General features: G+C 51.6%; 2 protein-coding genes across 2 annotated transcripts; one reads left to right on the top strand and one right to left on the bottom strand.

The window, feature by feature from the left end:
- The first annotated feature begins 159 nt into the window (after positions 1-159).
- SETTUDRAFT_165633 (uncharacterized protein) lies at positions 160-934 on the top strand. The gene is made up of 2 exons (XM_008032281.1): positions 160-513; positions 565-934. Exons 1-2 carry the CDS (start codon positions 455-457, stop codon positions 746-748), a joined length of 243 nt encoding a protein of 80 aa, XP_008030472.1. The 5' UTR covers positions 160-454; the 3' UTR covers positions 749-934.
- Positions 935-5025: 4091 nt separating this feature from the next.
- On the bottom strand, positions 5026-10639 carry SETTUDRAFT_142217 (uncharacterized protein; the record flags this gene model as incomplete). Its single annotated transcript, XM_008032280.1, has 5 exons — positions 5026-5772; positions 5820-9761; positions 9847-10016; positions 10079-10402; positions 10483-10639. 5 exons carry the CDS (start codon positions 10637-10639, stop codon positions 5185-5187), a joined length of 5181 nt encoding a protein of 1726 aa, XP_008030471.1. The 3' UTR covers positions 5026-5184.
- Between the last annotated feature and the right edge of the window lie 6702 nt (positions 10640-17341).

The following is a 17341-nucleotide window of genomic DNA, read 5'->3' as shown; positions in this document are numbered from 1 at the left end:
CGGTGAGAAGAGCGGTCACGGCACACCAATACCCCAGGAACCACCACGGCCCATTCATGCCTTGGATCACCTCATCGGCACCGTAGCCAAATCATCTTCTCGGCACAGCACCATTGACTCGCACACAAACATGGTACACAATATTGAACAAGGTAATGTAAATTGATTCTATAAACGCTATTGACATGGAAGCTTTGCTCATAAGCAAGCAACGGACCAGGTCACTGAATGCGGTTAGCAAACCGGCCAAGCCAGAGTATGCACGTGATGAATAGAATGGTGCGGTTCAGTTCTCCAAGGTGATTGTATCTTCAATGTGATTAAGAAAGAACACAGCGATCATGTTTTTCATCATACGGAAAAGAGAGAGTATGCAAAGAGCGGCACTTACCAAGAACACAACAGGTAAGACATCACAGAGGGTAACGAGAAACTATAATGAACACATCAGCGCATGTCCACAAGACAACGACATCCGCAGAGGATAATAGAACAAGTCCATCAGGTTTCAGCCTAGACCGAGTCAGTTGGCAGTTACAGCACAAGCCTTGTCTCAAGACATACCTCATTAAATCAGATTTGGTTAAGTGATCAGTATGACGGACGCTCGTTACAACGCCGCCACTCACACAGTGTGAATATCAAGAATCATCATTGCAATGATGGACCGTCTTTCTGGAAGGAGAAATTCCCATACCTGTGGTCTGTTAGAGAACGTCCACAAATGCGCATCGCAAAATACGTGTAGAGTGTGAGGGCAATCAGTGATGCTTGTATCAACAAGTAATGCCTCTCCCAAACACCCACAGGTTTGTACGCCTGCTTTTGATGGATGCCCAGTCGAGGTATACGTTATGTCCGCCCGACGCATCAAAGGGTTTCATCAGGAAGCGGGTGTGCGTGGAATGCATAGGGTTTGTGAGGGTATGTACCTGCAAGAGCACAGTTAGCACCTTGATGCAACAAGACCGTGGAAACATGTGAAGGGTGAAGCAGTGTCAGACAAGGCTGAAACTAAAAGCAAGAGGTTCGACATTGTATATTCAGGTCGAGGAATGCCTTTCCGTGTCGTGTTTTCATCACTCTGCGGATGGTGGGGAGGGTTGGAGATGCCGTACCTTTAGAATTGAACGAAGCGTGAGGAGCTACATGTCCTGGAAATCACTACACTGGAGCTTTGTTAGCAATTTGCGCAAACAAAAGGCTATGAGAAGGCTGATGCGTCTAAGTGCATCATTGTAATTCTAGAGTTTGTATAGTCCTTCACGACGCTATAGGATTTGGATTGTTCGTATATGATAATCATTTGCAGGAGTCGCGGAACGGTGCGTGGCTTACCTAGTGCGTGTTTCATGCGCGACAGCTACATTAGCAACGATCAACGTGATAGAGAAGCGCGCGAAGCAGGGCGCGTTGTGGTGTGGGTGGTGGAAACGATGTCGAGAACGGTTTTGAGCTCCAGAAATTTTAGCTCTGGGCTCGGCGCCGAGCCTCCGTAGCGCCGCTTATGTAAAGGCCATGGGCTCCACCCATCTGCATCCACCTTGCAGAAAAGCGTATCGCCATGTGCAGGAGTTGTTGTGCTCATCGGTGTGTTGATGATATTGTAACGATTGGATCTGTCGACTGGTTGCGACGTTGAGGCTACAGCACTCTCACCCGCCACGAGAAATTTAGGACCTAATGCAAAGTTTTGTGGGGGAATTGACTGGCTATTTCATCGTTTCTGTGAATCATCAAGAAATTGGATGTAGGTACTATGGCTCTATATATTTCACTGACCTATCCTGGCCGTATAATATGTGGTGCGGCGAAGAGTTGGCCTGCTATTTATCCAATCCACCCATACAAATGTGCGCCCATGAAGATTTGTTATTGCTCTGCTTTCCTTCATAAGATTGCCATTGTAACGTTAGTTTAGAACAAAGGCTTGCAGAGCATTCGCATCATCGGCTATTTGATGTGACCGAACAAGGTGAGAAGAGCCTACTACCTGTCATCCGTTCATCATCTTTGTTAGGAAGCGCAACATATCTTCACTGTATGGAATGTCACCAAAGAATTTGTATAATGATAGCATTAGGTGTTTTTATGGCGCAACAAAGAGGACTCCCCTTTTTTGGTCCTGAATCCTGACAATTCTGCTCAAATATATACTGGTCAACAGGTATCGAGTCACATTAACACCACATAGATGAAGTCTCAATCTATCTAGCAATGGAGACCGCTATCTTCCATAGCGTAGCAGAAGTTAGATAAGTCCAGTCGCCGCAACTCAAAGTAAACATTACAATGTTCGATTGTGATATAGAGGCACTTTGGTATCACCGGGCAAACAGATCTACCTAGAACAAATCCCGAGGGTCTTTCGAGTGTTCTCCGTCTCCATTGCTACTGTGTATGAGAGCCCTCTGGATATTATACACGGGTTGGATACGCGAATGTCCAAACGAATGCGTTAGAAAGCCAGAAACACAAAGCAAAAATGCATCTTCAAGTTCACGCGTCTAGGAAAGGATACAGCATTTCCCCAACCACAACGCATCGGCCGAATCCTGTACATCTCTATCCAGTCTTCAATCCATCTATTCGACCCGACTCGGTTGTTTTCACGCACCAAAAAAAAAGAGAAATACAACCTCAAAGTACACTGAATAACCACACATGTAGATATTAAAAACCGCCAACAAGCTACACACCCTTACCCATCCTGAATTCAATCCCTTGGGAAATAACAACTTGCCACTCATGAAAAGAAAAACCATAAATCCAAGCACTCATCTCTACCAAATCCTACCTCAACCCCCTTGCGCAGTCCCAAACGCCACTCCCACGCGCCCCTGACATGTAAATTACCTCTGCCCACCCTCCCTATCTCATCACACATCCACACCATCCCTCGTCCCTCCTCTTTCCTCGCAAAACCCAACACACGCAAACCAAAGCCTTGACTCGAGATCCCGCACCCCTCCCCCAACCGCGCCACCAACACAGCCCGAAAATCCCTCTCGCACTCGCACACCGCTGCCTTGCGCGGCACAGCAAAATCCCCGCGCATCAGGTTCCATATATAGCATGACGATATATGGATATGGATGTGGCACAGCAACGGCGTAGTAGCGGCGCAGTAATTGCGCTAGCATCGCGTAACCCAGTTCATACATACATACATACATGCATACATACGGTACAGCACACAGCACACAGTGCACAACGTTCGTGCATAAACGCAGCCCTATTCTATTTACACACACACACACAGACGCAGGTACAGTTAGCGGTACGAAACGGCACGACATAACTAATCAACCAACCAACGAGCTAATCAACCAATCAAACCGCCAATTACGTAATAATCTCACCACTCGCACATCTACACGTAAAGCTAGAAACACAGCCAGATAACACACACTTGTTCCTTGGCTTTTTTTCTTCTTTCAAAATGCGTGTGTTGTATATATGTGTGAAGTGTGCTAAAGGGTATACGAGGAGGATGCGTGTTCGACAGATAGATAGATAGATGCATAGCTACATAAATAGTTAGACGTTCAGCTCAATATAAAAAAACAATAAATAGATAAATAGGAAACAAAGTACATAAACAAAGTAAAACAGGTGAATAAATAGCGATTCAATACAGTATATCCCCATCTTCGCTATGTTTAGTTTAGTGTGTTTGCCAGTCTGTGATCTACGTACATGATTTAATTATCCCTTACATTTTATCCTTACACCTTAGACCTCGTAATCCGCAACACAGCACACCACAGCAAAGCATATATCATAGATGATTAGCTCACCTTCCCTTTGCTCTTCCCTTTACTCTTCCCTTTACTCTTCCCTTTACTCTTCCCTTTACTCTTCCCTTCACTCTACCCTTTACCCTTCTATTCTACCCTATACATATATAATCCGCACCCCACCTACACCTTTCACAAAAACTCTCTTAGACCCTACAATATGCCACGCTACGCATATCTCAACCAGTAGCAAGTAGCATCTATACTTTGTTCCTCAGCGCGCTTTTCTTCTTCCCCCCAGCATATAGCTAAACCAACTATTTCCCACACAGCCTCGTATATATATATAGCAATAGTTACACCCTACACTGTACACTGTACACACTCTTCTACCACTTGTATATAGAAGAGAGTAGAAAGGAATATATCTACATCTATTGTTGGCGAGTACAAGTGCGAGTTTGAGTTCAAGTGCGAAAGACGCAGGTTCAGTGTTAGAAGAGAGTAGGAAAAGAATATAAAGGGAGAGAAGAAGAAGAAGAAGAAGAAGAAGAAGAAGAAGAAGAAACAGCGTTTGTCAGAAAGCAAGGTATGTAGATAGAGAGGGAAGATTGTCAGAAAGCAAGGTATGTAGATAGAGAGGGAAGAAACGCATATCATAACTTAAATCAAATCTTGCTTTGCTTTGTTTTGCTTTGCATCCAACTAAGAAAAAAAAACTAGCACAAACGCTCATCCACACACACACACCATATCCGTACAGACCGCAGACACACAGGACCAAGTCCCATTCCATCCATAAGCTACATAACTCCATAATCCGACAAAGACGACCGAAAAGAGCCACGCGATATACACATGGTGTGAAGAAAAAAAAGGGGGGGGGAGGGGGCTTTGCATTTTGTTGTGTGTGTTGTGTTTGTTTGTGTGTCATGTATCTAGCTCGCTCGTCAATGCTCCAAAATCCAACCCAGAAAAGAAAAAGAAGAGAACTGAAGAACCAAAGAACAAGAAGAAGAGGAACAGGTTACAAAGAACACACCCCAGCCTGTAAAGTGTTTTCCATCTGAAGCCGTCAACTACCTCGGAATATACATTATGAAGTAGTGGTAGAAGAAGAACAAGAAGGTGGAGGGAGGGGGGAGGAAACGAACAAGCTGGGACCGCTTAAATGTCCAAATGACAGGCTCATCCAACGGTATATGTGCCAGAGATGCGAGCATTGCAAATCGTTTAAAGCATAAAGACATGATCAAAAGATATAGGAAACAGAAAACCCCCCCATCGAGAGCATCCAAGCATTCTATATCGAACAGGAGTGTAACAAGGGGGTATGTAGCGTGGTATGTAATGATCCCTTCCAGTGTGCGCCGGTAGAAGCAGGTGGCAAAGAAGCAGATACATGAAGGTTAAAGGTGTGGCGTTGGGCGGGCGCGACGAAGTTTTAGAAGCAGTTGAGTGTTCCCTTCTTCTTGCCCTTCTTTTGTGCGTTGTTTAGAGCTGCCATGCGGGCCTCGAGGTGGGCACGCTCGGCTTCGACACGGAGACGAGCGTTGCGCTCCTCTTCAACGGCTTGAAGAGAGTGGCGTGCTGCACTGCGCTCCTTGCGCATAACATTGAGCTCCTCTTCTAGAGTGGCGCACTTCTTCTTGAACTGATCGAGATCAGCCTTGGTCTTTGTACTTGAGGCTTCCAGGTCAGTCAAAGCATCCTCTAGGGTAGCAGTAAGCTGCTTCTCAGCAAATAGGTGCTTCTCAATGGTGCGGATACGAGCCTCCTGATCCTCAACCAATTGAGCATGGGCAATATCTTTGCTTTGATGACGCGAAGTAGGAGGAGAAGGCGCGTTGGTTTGAGGGGGCGGGCTGCCAGGAGGAAGAGGAGGAAGAGGAATGGCTGGAGGAGGCGAAGGTAGTGAGGTGTGCGCCGTGCTCTTGCGCGCAGTCGAGTTGTTCGAGTTGGATCGCTGAAGGTCTTCGCGGGGATCCATGGACACACGAGCAGAGTTGCGCTTCGCGTCGACGAGTTGTGACTAGCCATGTTAGAAGAATTCATAGGCCGGGATAAGGTTGAACTTACCTCGAGAAGGGCAATCTTGATGCGTGACTCCTGCACTTCCTTCTCAAGCTCCTCGCCATGGGTCATGGCATCCTGGAGCTCGCGAGAGCGTTCAGTCTGCAGAGCCGAAAGCCGGTTGTTGGCAGCCTCATGCTGGTCCCAGTTCTGGTTGAGCTGGTCTTCTAGTTCTTGTACAAGGCGGGCGCTCTTGAGCTCCTTCTCACTGACTTTCTCAAGCTCCTTCAGCGTCTCGGTGTTGATGAGTTCCAGCTCCTTCATGTTGCCCTTGAGCGTAGTAATGGTGCTCGTGGCTGCCGAGAGTTCGTTTCGTGCTGATTCGAGATCTTTGACAGCCTCGTCCAGTCGACTGGCAATTGATTTGCGTTCCTCGACCAGCTTCTCAATGTGAGACTGGATGGTGCCAATGTCGGTTTCTTCGCCCAAGGCCGCCGAAACACCTTCAATCAGCATCGTCACTTCTGACTTGACCTTGGAGAGATCAGCCTCCAAGGAGGAGGCCGTCTCTCGGTGAGTGATGAGCTCTGATGTGAGCTTTTCGACCTCAGCAGCATGCGTCTTCTGGATAGAGTCCATGCCTTGTTGGTGGTATTCAATGGCCGACTTGTGCTCCTCAATCTGCCTTTCCAAGTTGATGACGAGCGATCGATGCGTCTCCAGTTCCTTTTCGGTAAGCGAGCGTGCTTCGGCGTCTTCCTCGATTTGCTTGATAATGTTGCTGTGAGATTCCTCGAGTTCAGCAAGACGAGCAGCGTTGCTGAAAGCCGTAGACTTGTGCTCGTCAACCTCAGCTTGCAATGCGGCAATCATCTCAGCGTGCTTGGCCCGCTCCAGCTGCAAAGCAGCTTCGGCTTCAGCGCCTCTGGTCTGCTCAATCTCGGACAAGCGTAGAGCGTGGTCGACCTCGAGTCGTTGCTTCGCAGACTCCAGTTCGCGAACAGTCTCCAGGTGCTGCCTCTCCGAGGCCTTTGTGGCTTCGATAGCCTCGAGATGCTTGGATTGCCAGTGTGCAGCCTCATCGCTAAGGCGGGTGAGCTCCGTGCTACGCGTGACATCATCGTCGGAGTGGCCGTCACCGTTGGTTACTGCTGGCGATTGCGACCTCTGTCGGACTGAGAGGGCATCGTCCGAATGCTCGGCAGACTTGACAGAAGATTTGAGCGTCTCGATTTGAGCACGAAGCTCCTGCTCACGCTGAGCATGTGAGTCTTTCAACTCCCTAATGTGCTCCTCGTTGTGCTTCATCTGATCCTGCATTGAAGACACAATGGAGATGTCAAGAGGAGATCCGGCTTTCAAGCTGGAGCGTTCCTTTGTCAGGCCGCTAATCAAGGTCATTTTGCCCTCCATCTCCTTGCGAATGGCCTGGAGTTCAAATTCCAAGTCCTGAACGCGCTCTGAACGGGCATGGAGTTCGGACATGATGGTGTTCAGGTTGAGCTCAAAGGTCTGGATGGCATCGGCGTCGTCCTCGAGCGTATCCAGAACCAGGTTTCGCAGAGAAGCAAAGGCTCGGTTCGCGCGGTCATTGGCAAGGACAGCTTGGCTCGACTTTCGGCGAATCATGTGCACCGATGGTGAGGTTGGCCGGTTCATCTGGGCCTTTGTGATTTCTGATTTGAGCTCTTCGACGTAGTCGAGCGTATCCTGATGTTCTTCTTGCAACTCAGAGTACGTCTGCTGAAGCTGGTTGATGCGCTCCTCCTTTTCTTCGTGCAGCAGCTTCAGGGCATTGAGTTCCTGGACAAGAATAGTGTCAGGAAGGTGGTGGGCTTTGCCCAACGAATCGACTGATGCTCGTTGTGCATTGGTCACATCACGGCCAAGTTCCGTCTCCTCGTCTTGTGTACTGGTATTGCCAGACTCCGCCAAGGACAATTCCGCAGACAAGGTACGCGAGGATGAGAGTTGTCCATCCTCTGCTGTGAGTCCATTCACCCCCGCGTTTGCTAAAAAAGACGTTGGTCGAGAAGACGGTACAGACGATGGGGCGCGGTGACGCGCTTCGTCTACAGAATCCTGGAGAGCAGCCAGAGTGCGCAACGCCTCCTGATACTTGCTGGCAAGTTTTTCGTAGTCTTGAAGCGTCCCTTCGTGCTCTACACGGAGGTCCAGCAGCTCTTGCGTCACTGTGTCGAGCTTGTCGTGGACAAAGCGAGTTTGTGCAGGACTGGAAGGCTCCTCGTTGGCCTCGCCACGCGACCGGTCGTTGGCGACAGACTTGACAGCAAAGTCGTTTTCGTGCTCGGCATCACGATGTTGGGCAGCAGCATAGGTACTAGCAGTCTGAGGGCGCTCGCTGTCAGCCTCTTCGGGAATGGCGTCGACAGGGGTGCCAAACTGGTGCATGCTGTCAGCCGTGACTCGCTTCTCGAGAATGGGCCGCTTGTCAATAAAGGGGTCGCTCGGGGTCTTGGAGTGACCGTTGACATGGTTGTCATCTACTTTCGAGTCCGTCTTGTCGAGTTCGTAGAGCAAGTTGTCAAGCTTGGCGACGCTTCGCTGCCTCTCAACCACATGCTTGAGGCGTTCAATCTCACGGCTCATCATTTCCGTTTCTTGTTCGTTCTCCGCCAGGCGCTCTTCTAGTGTGGAAATGTACTCTTCGCTGCTCGACTCGTTTTCACGGGCTTTTTGCAACTTTTCACGCAGCTCGGCAATGACGGAATCGTTTCTCTCAATGCCATTGACCGATGAGTCGATTTGGCGCTCGAGTGATTGCACATACTCTTCGTTGTTTGCGTCACGCTCCATGGCTTTCTGGAGGCGAGACTGCAGATGTTGGTTCTGGCTCTCGAGGATGGCAATGCGCGTCTCCTTTTCCAGAAGATCGCTTTCGTGGGTTGACAGGGTGGATCGCGTGTTGGAGAGAGATGATTCCAGCGACTGAATCGTCTTCTCGTATTCCAAGACTACGGATTCGACAGCCTCGGCGAACGAGTTGGATCGCTTCAGTCGTTCCAGCGCAGAGTCTCCAATTGCATCCTTGAGCATGGGCGTCTCCGACTCGTTGTCATCACGTGCCTTTGTGATCTCAGAGATGAGCTTAGCGTGGCGGGCGCTGAGAGCATTGTAGTTTTCTTGGACATCCAGCAGCTGGTTCTGCAGCTCGACTTCGCGCTCATCCTGCCTCTCGGCACGCTCCTGGGGGGTGGCCTTCTTTCGGTCGGTGCGCTCGGATAGGCGAATTTGGTCCCGCAGGAACTGCACTTCGGCTCTCAGCCGGTCGATGACGGCTTGCTTATCACTGTCATCATGAATCTGTTGAATCTGGGGTTTGACCTGGATGGCGCGGGCACGCTGCGCATACTGGACGGTGTTGAGGGTTTCGCTCAGATGGAATTCGGCCGGATTGACACAGGCAATCATGTATGTGATGGCGTTGCCACCAAGCGAGTCTTGCAGCAGGCGTGTGAGCCGAGAGTCGCGGTACGATACGTAGCCTCCGTGCGAACGGGCCGACAGCTGCGAGATGACCTTGCCCAAGCTTGCCAGACCTGCATTGATGGAGATACCCTCCTTTGCTCGCTCACCCTGGGCTTGTGTGTTCTTTAGTCGCTCACTTCCTGCCAAGTCGACGAAATGCAGTTTGCTGTCGACCGTCACCCAGCTCTCGCTTGAGCCCGACATCATTTCAATGGGCACCGATCGGCGCTTCTCACGGGTGGAAGTGGGGACTGTGGAAGATTTCTTGTGAACCAAGTTCAAACTAAAGACGGCATGAGAGCGCGACGATTTGGCGTTGACGGCCGTGGCATCGGTTTGTCGGATTGCGGAGCCGAAGTTGAGGGCGCCGAGCAAATCGTCGATTGAGTTGACGGGTATTTGGGTCAGTCCTGTGAGGATGATGCGACCATCGCGGTCCTCTCGGATATTGACCTGAGGTCGCTCTTGGGCAGCTACGTGCTCGGGGAGGAGTAAGTCGCGCAGTTGCTCATTATAGATCTGTGCCAGCAGTCAGCAACATGTCGGGGGTTTTTTTTCTTTTTTTTCTTTTTCGTTTTTCATTTCTGGCGAGAGAGTAGTTTACCTCGACATATGTGGCCTTGAGCTGCCAGTTTCTATTCGCCTGCGATGAAGACTTGGCAGAGACGTTCTGCATGCCCGACAGACGGCTGGGAGTGCGAATGCCGGAGGTTGGGCTTTTGCTAGGCCCCTCGAGCTTGTCGAAGAGTAATGCAGCGGCGCGGGGGATGATGCCTAGTCGGGTAGTCAATATGCTTTGTTTTGTCGCAAAGAGAGTATTGGGAGATTAGACGTACCCATGACATCGGGATTGGACTGATCTCGTGGGCCGGTGGTGCCCATTGTGTACGACTTGCCGGCGCCCGACTGGCCGTATGCAAGGATGGAGACATTGTAACCTTGTACAAACGAGTTGACGCTGTCCGAGACATACTCGAAGACGCCCTCTTGATCAACCTCCTCATTGAATACACGGTCAAAGACAAAGACCTTTTTGCCGCCCGGGGCGTCGACTGTCAGACTTGAGTTTGAAGTGACGTGACACAGGGCATTGCGGAATCGCTGGGGAATGAGCTCGTAGCCAGGCTCTCCGTACTGGAGGGCAGGGCGGACGCGGACAGCTACAACATGAGATTAGTATTAGGAGGCGGTGTGTGTGTGTGTGCGTGTGCATGTCGGGGACATGGGTTAGAAAACATACCGACTTTGACAGCCGTCTTGCTGTCCTCGTCCGAGGCCTTGCTCCCACCGGGCTTGCTGCTGATGCTCATGCGACTCGAGCTGCGATTCGGGCGAATTATTGCGCTCATGGGCCGCGGGACCCCGTTGGCAGGCGAGCCTGGTGGTGAGGTCGCCATGTGATCGGCCGCGGCAGCGCCGTAGGATGGGCGGAGGGCTGTTGTGCCACAGGGTGCGCGTATGGGTGGATGGCGGGAATTTGTTTTATGCTACGGGTCCCAGGTGGGTGGCACGGGTTGCGAGGAGAGTGAGGCGTGAGGCGGCGGCGGTCTGCATGCGCGCGTGGGTGATTAGGTGCAGGGTGGGAGTAGGAGTAGGAGTAGGAGTAGGAGTAGGAGTAGGAGCGGGAGTGGTAGTAGTAGTAGTAGTAGTAGTAGCGGTAGCGGTGATAGTAGAGGTGGCAGCAGTAATAGTAGTCAGTAGTAGGGCCGCGCCTAGCCTGGTTGCAGCCGGGCGGGAGTGGAGCAGGCACAGCAGAGGGCGATGACGGCGGTGGGTGGTGAGGGTGGGGAGGGGGGGGTGGGAGGAAATAATGAAGAAGGAATTATCCAGGCTGTGAAGGGCGCGAGGCAGGAAGGGCTGTGAAGGGCAGCGCAGAGCAGAACAGAGCAGAACAGAGCAAAGCAAAGCAAGGCAAAGCAACACAGAGCGAGTGAGGGTCTGGCGCGCGGGTCATCAAAGCGACAAAAGCCCCTTAGCGCCATATCATTTCCAGGGGGGGGGGGGGCGCGCTCGCCTTTGCAGAGGCAAGCCCGAAGCCCCCGAACCATGCCTGCGCCTGTGCTGTGCCTGCGCCTGTGCTGTGCCTGTGCCTGTGCCTGTGCCTGCGCCTGCGCGCTCCGGAGCCCAGGACCCTGACTGCCTCGGCGGGAATTTGCTGTTAGTGAGGGCGACGGCTACTGCGCTGCGAGCGTGCTAGCGAGCGCGTAGCACTGCAATCCGCAGAAGCTCTGGCGCGCTCTTGCCCCAATCCATGCCCCCCAAAGCCTCCCACCACCGTTGGCGTGCATGGCTTTCCCGTCTTGCTGTGCGCCCGCTCGAATGGGCAGGCGGATGAGTCAGCAGCCGTCCTCCAGGTTCTCCTGGCACGCGTGTGCAGCCTTTGTTGCCCACCACCAGCGCGGCGCGGCGAGGCGAGGCGAGGGCAAATCTTGTCGGGCGGCGCGGGAAACTCTGTGCATCCATCCACCCATCCACCCATCGTCTTGCCTCAGCTCGCTCTGCCTCGCCCCAGTGCATCGCAGCGTGTCTGATGCACCGGCAGCGCACTGCCGACCCTCGTCGCAGCGCGGTCGGCGGCGCAGATCTCGTCAGCGCGTCGTGGCCCAAGCCGGCAATGCAGCGAGAGCAGCAGCTGGATTGGGGAGGGGCGGTCGAGTCGCCCGCGTCGTAGAGGGCACGAGTAGCGCGTTTCAGCCGGGTCAATCGCTCCCCCCCAGCGCAAGCGACATGTCCGTTTTGCGGTCGCTTCGCCAAGCCCCCCGAACCGGACTAGGCTAGGCTGCAGCTCCTGAGGGCCGCCCTGTGCCTGTGCCTGTGCCTGTGCCTCTGCCTGTGCCTGTGCCTGTGCCTATGCCTATGCACCTACAGCATGCACCGTCTTGCCGGTTCCTATCCACTCCAGTCCGCTTCAGTCCGCCTCAGTCCGCCCCAGTCCACTCCACGTCACTTCACTCCCCTCCACTCCACTCCGCCCCGGGCTCTATCCACCAGCACAGAGCATGCGCCGTCGCTGTGGCTGCAGTGGCTCCGCACCGCCAAAGACTCTTGACAGGCCGCTTTGCTCCCCGCACATGGACTATGGCCCAGACAGGCAGTCGCCTCCCGACGTTGCCAGCCACGTGCTGCCTGGTGCTGGTGCCTCGCCCTTCACCACCCACTGCATAGCGGCACTGGGTCCATGTACTCTCTACTCCAGACCACCACCTCGCCCCGGCAAATCCCATGCCCGTCCATGCCCGTCCATGCAAAAGCCCTAGGCATGACCCCGCAACGACCAAAGTCCTCGCGGCGACTCAGCCCAACCTCTCTAGCCTCGTCCCCTCCGGTCGAATCACCGTCGCGGGAGCCCCAAGAACACAATACATACACACACCTCCGCCCCTCGCCCGCCGCCCGCACGCCCTGCCATGTTCAAAACAAAGTATCCGAGCCACGCGCGCCTTTGCTGCCCGCCTGCATTGCTCGCGCTCGTGCCTTGTAGACATGTCGATTATGGTTCGTGACGCGCACCGTCGCCTATCCGTTGCGGGACTAGCGACGGGCCAGTGTAATAACACGCGGCTGCTATAGGGCCGTATATGCGCAATGTCGCCCGGCACCCACTACACTCCTTGTTTTGGCCCATAGCGCCTCCCCCCCCCGTCCGCTACCAGAGTCCAGAGCATGGCTGCAATCATCATTCTCGCCGCCAGCACAGAAAAATCACGTCGCCGCCCTCTGCTTCAGTCGACCGTCTTCCCGCTGGCCGCTGCTAGACACGACTCCCCAGCTCTGGCTCTGGCTCCCTCTCCTCGACACTACTGTATGCAGACCCGCCAAACCCACCCAGCCCCGTTACACGTCTGCAGCTTGTACGCGCCACCACCCTTCCCACGTGGTTTTCAGCTGCATACCCCCACCCCGGCTCATACTGCTTCTTGAAACCTGCGAACCTAGAGGTTGGCCTGTTTCGATTTGCGAGATGGACATCCGACTCGTTACATGACCTGCTCGCCCTCGTACCCGCCGTCACATTGACAGCGCGGGGTACGGTCGGTCAAATATCTGCTGCATTCCACCACCTTAGTACACCGAGGCAGCTGGCTTGCTCACTCCAGTCCAGTCCACCAAAATCTCGTCTTGAGCCCACTCTACCGGCACGAGTCGCCCGAGTCGAGACCACGCGCCATCACTATTTTGCCTCGTCATCCGAACCCCCAAACTCTACCCAGTTTCCAAAGCCTTTTCACCTACCACCATCGTGAGTCGCTATGCCCCACTCGTGCACCTTTTTTCCCCTTGACCACGCAATTCCAGCTGCACGACAAAAAAAGCCGTGGCCGTCGCTGCATCGCATATCCATTAATTAAAGTTTGAATCCCCATCCGCCGCGACACAACATGCAACTGCCTGTATCAAAATTGGGTCCGCAGTCCATATAATCTGCTCGTCATTACAAAGCCGTGGAGCCGTACGGCCGAAATTGCCTCAGGCCTGCTTTGTTGCGCCAGCCACGGGCTATCTCAGCAGCCTGCGAAACTCGTCCGTATCTGCTGCTTCCAGACCATGTCTTTTTTTTTCTTCTTTTCTAATCCTCTGCAAATTCACACACAACCCACCCAATACGAGTGAATTACTAATGCACATATGCAAGACATGGGCATATCACGACAAACAGAAAATAGCCCCGCATCATGACCTGCTGCAGCACCGTTGGATCTGTAACATTCATCGTTGCCTGTAGCCAAGCCGTGGCCCCAGCCCCAAATACTACGCCGGGGTGATCCATAGTTAGCGGCTTGTATATGCACGACAGAACGAAAAGAGGTAGACGCAAACTATACATGACTCCATTTGGAGACAATTGTGCGCCGTTTGTTGCGCAGCCCAAAGCCCAGCGCCTTCTTTTGCATTGGCTCAAAACATGGACATGTGAATTATTGTGATATCCAACCCTCCCCGTTCCTTGAATCGCTGACCTTGGCACCCTCACATATATACATACACACACATACTCACACCCATACTCACACCCATACCCATAGGCAAGTAGTAAGTCCGGCGCACGGCAACACGGCGCACCCCAAAGCCGCGGCGGTGAACACGGCTACGCGCGACGGCAGCACTGACGGCCAAAATGCACGGTCGAGACCCACTTTCCGCCAAATCCATAATATTATCTGCAACTATAGGCCCAGCATATACTACTACATACACCGTGACAACATGTAACGTGAGTCTGTGACATTGACATGAAACATGGGAGGAGAGATGGGCAGGTAGAGAAAAATGCGAGAAAATGAGAGACTTTTCCTACACGTATATGAATGCTTGTAGTATCCCAGGCCATTGTCCCCTTTTCTTCATCCTCCTTCTCCGCTAGTACTGACTCTTCTTCTTGGTGAGGGAAGCGTCATGCGGTGGTGTGTCATGAGAACGACATGGCATGATCATCACGCCGCCATGTCTTTTTTTTCTCTCTCTCTCTCTCTCTCTTGCTCTCTTTGCATAGTGAATCCACGTTACTAACACACACACACACACACACACACACACACACATACACATATACACACTAACAATCTTCTCCATGCGCGTTGGTAAAACCCCGAAAGAAAAAGAAAAAAAACTCTATTACGAGAGGAAAATAGACAAATCTGTCTTTCTCCGACTCTTCCATGGCTAAACGTTCAAACTCCCCAGGGATAAAGCGGAAATCCTTGCCTAACTCCGGACACACACACATATACATACACATACACAAACAAGCATCCATGCGCGTTGACAAAAAACTTGAAAAACTCTGTTACGAGAGAAAAAAGACAAATTAGTCTTTCTCCGACTCTTCCATGGCATGAAAAATTCAACCCCCCCAAGGACAAGGCGAAAATCCTTGCCTAACTCCGAACACACACACACACACACAACGTTGCGAGTCATTTGCTCACCCGCCACCGCAGCGGACCGGGGGCGACCGAGTGTTGCCATGAGCTTGAACTAGGGAGTTTTGTTATTGGGGTCATTGGAGTGAAGTGATTGCTCTACAAGAAAACGGCATCCAAGTCGCAGCAAGTTGAAATTGCAAAAACCAAGCGCTATAATTTTTCAATATCCCGATAACCTAGTTTGTTGATCTTATCCACGCAACTATTTGATTTCCCATTTAACCATCTAGACAGCTAGCTCGCTAGCTAGATAGCTAGATAAATAGATTAACTGGCCACATACACAGATCCCTTGGATTGGGGGAGGGTACCCCCGAAACTCAAACCAACACACCTGAATATACAATGCACATGATAGGAATGGGAATCACACGTCAAGTCTCCATGAAAAACCCCCACATACATACATATACTAGGCTGACCACAAAAACCTAACCAACAGCCCCCCCCCCCTCAACCGGCCTGATGGGGGAGGGGGGACGCGCGAGCAAGCAACCCCCCCAGTTTCCGTTTAGTGATGTACAATAACAAACATCAAAGCGTGTGTCCTGTGCCGTCTTTGTTCCTTCATTGCTGTCTGTGTGTCTGTGTGACTCTCCGTTCCCGCCCCCTACACACGTGGGTTTGCCGCGTCCGGAGTACGGCCGAGATAGCGATGTGCGGACTTGGGTACAAATCCGGATACGCATAGGCATGCGCGGATAGGGCACTGACGTTGACTGGGAGACGCACATGGATATGGATATGGACGGAGACAGGCGGGAGGGAGGGAGGGAGGGAGGAAGGAAGGGAGGGAGGCGAGCGTGGAGGAAGGGAGACGTGGTGGGATAGGGGGAGTGTGTGGGGAAGTGTGTGTGTATGTATGTATGTATGTATGTGGTAAGATGAAGATGGAGAGATGGAATTGGTTTTTTTTTGTTGAGCGGGGATTGATGTATCTGTCGTTCTCACGTGTTATCCTTTTTAATTACTTCCTTGCCATACTTGTTCTCCTTCCCTCGTCCTTCTGTTCTTGAGTTGTGTAAATGTGTCCATGTACACATAGCTATATAGCTTCTCTCTTTTTTTTTCATATATCACTTACTTTAGATAGATCGAGACACACTTAGACTCGATAGGAAAAAGAAAAGACGAAGAAACACCAAAAAAAGGTTGAATATTGAGGATCTTCACATGTCAGCATAACATGGATGTGATATTTTTGCAGTGATAGCAAAAATGCATGTCATGATAAGAAGATTAGCTTGCAAATGACACATGCTCTTACACTTCCAGAATCTCACTCCCCTCTTACACATTGCTACACACATACGTACATCAAGATAGTTGCGTATGTATGTCTGTATGCATGTAACTGACACGCACGCCGAGAAAAAGACAGACAGTGACAAACAGAAAAGAAAAGAGAAGAAAAAACTGCACATGCACCCAAAATAAAGTTTACCTCCCCCCTACATCCCATATACAACACACGTCCGTCTCTGCATCTACCTGCACCCCCTCAATTCAACCCAGCACCACCTCACGTCGGCGAGCGCAACCCAAAAAAAACCAAACATTAGCGTCCCCGTTGGCATCCGCAACGGGCAATGGGGCGGACAGCGGCGGCGGCGGGGAGCGGAAGCAAGGGGGGGTGTGAAGGAGGAGGTAGGTAGGTAGGGATACAGGTTAGAAGCAGAGCAAGGGTTGACAGCGAGGCAAGGGGCTTGGTATACATGCACAAGTGTGTGAAGCGAAACCAAGCGAAGAGGAGGGGTATGTATATATGTACGTGATAGGCAGGTAGATTGGTAGGGCAGGTAGATGTTGTACCTACGTACGTTGACAACGAGTCGTGCTCATCTACATGTACCTACATACGTACGTAAGTATGGATTTACCCCGCTTTGCTGTCGTATGTGAGTTTGCTGTGGGACTCTAGAGATCGGAGGAGGGGGGAATCATGAATCAGGCATGGTTTTCATCTTTCTCCCTTTTTTTCTTCTTCTTCTTCTCTCATGGCAGTTGTTCTGTAGGGGTAAGTAAGTAGGGTTGGCTGAGGTTAAGTCAGACAGAGGAGGAAAATCGAGGATACCAATTTTTTTTTTGCATTCTTTAAATCTAACTTTTTTTTCTTCTTCTCTTTTCTCACACAATTCTCCTCTTGTCTATTTTTACTTATCCAAAAGACGTAAT

The sequence above is a fragment of the Exserohilum turcica genome (assembly GCF_000359705.1).
Source record: "Exserohilum turcica Et28A unplaced genomic scaffold SETTUscaffold_7, whole genome shotgun sequence".
NCBI classification, from domain to species: Eukaryota; Fungi; Ascomycota; class Dothideomycetes; order Pleosporales; family Pleosporaceae; genus Exserohilum; species Exserohilum turcicum.
This window is presented reverse-complemented; position numbering and strand designations above follow the sequence as displayed.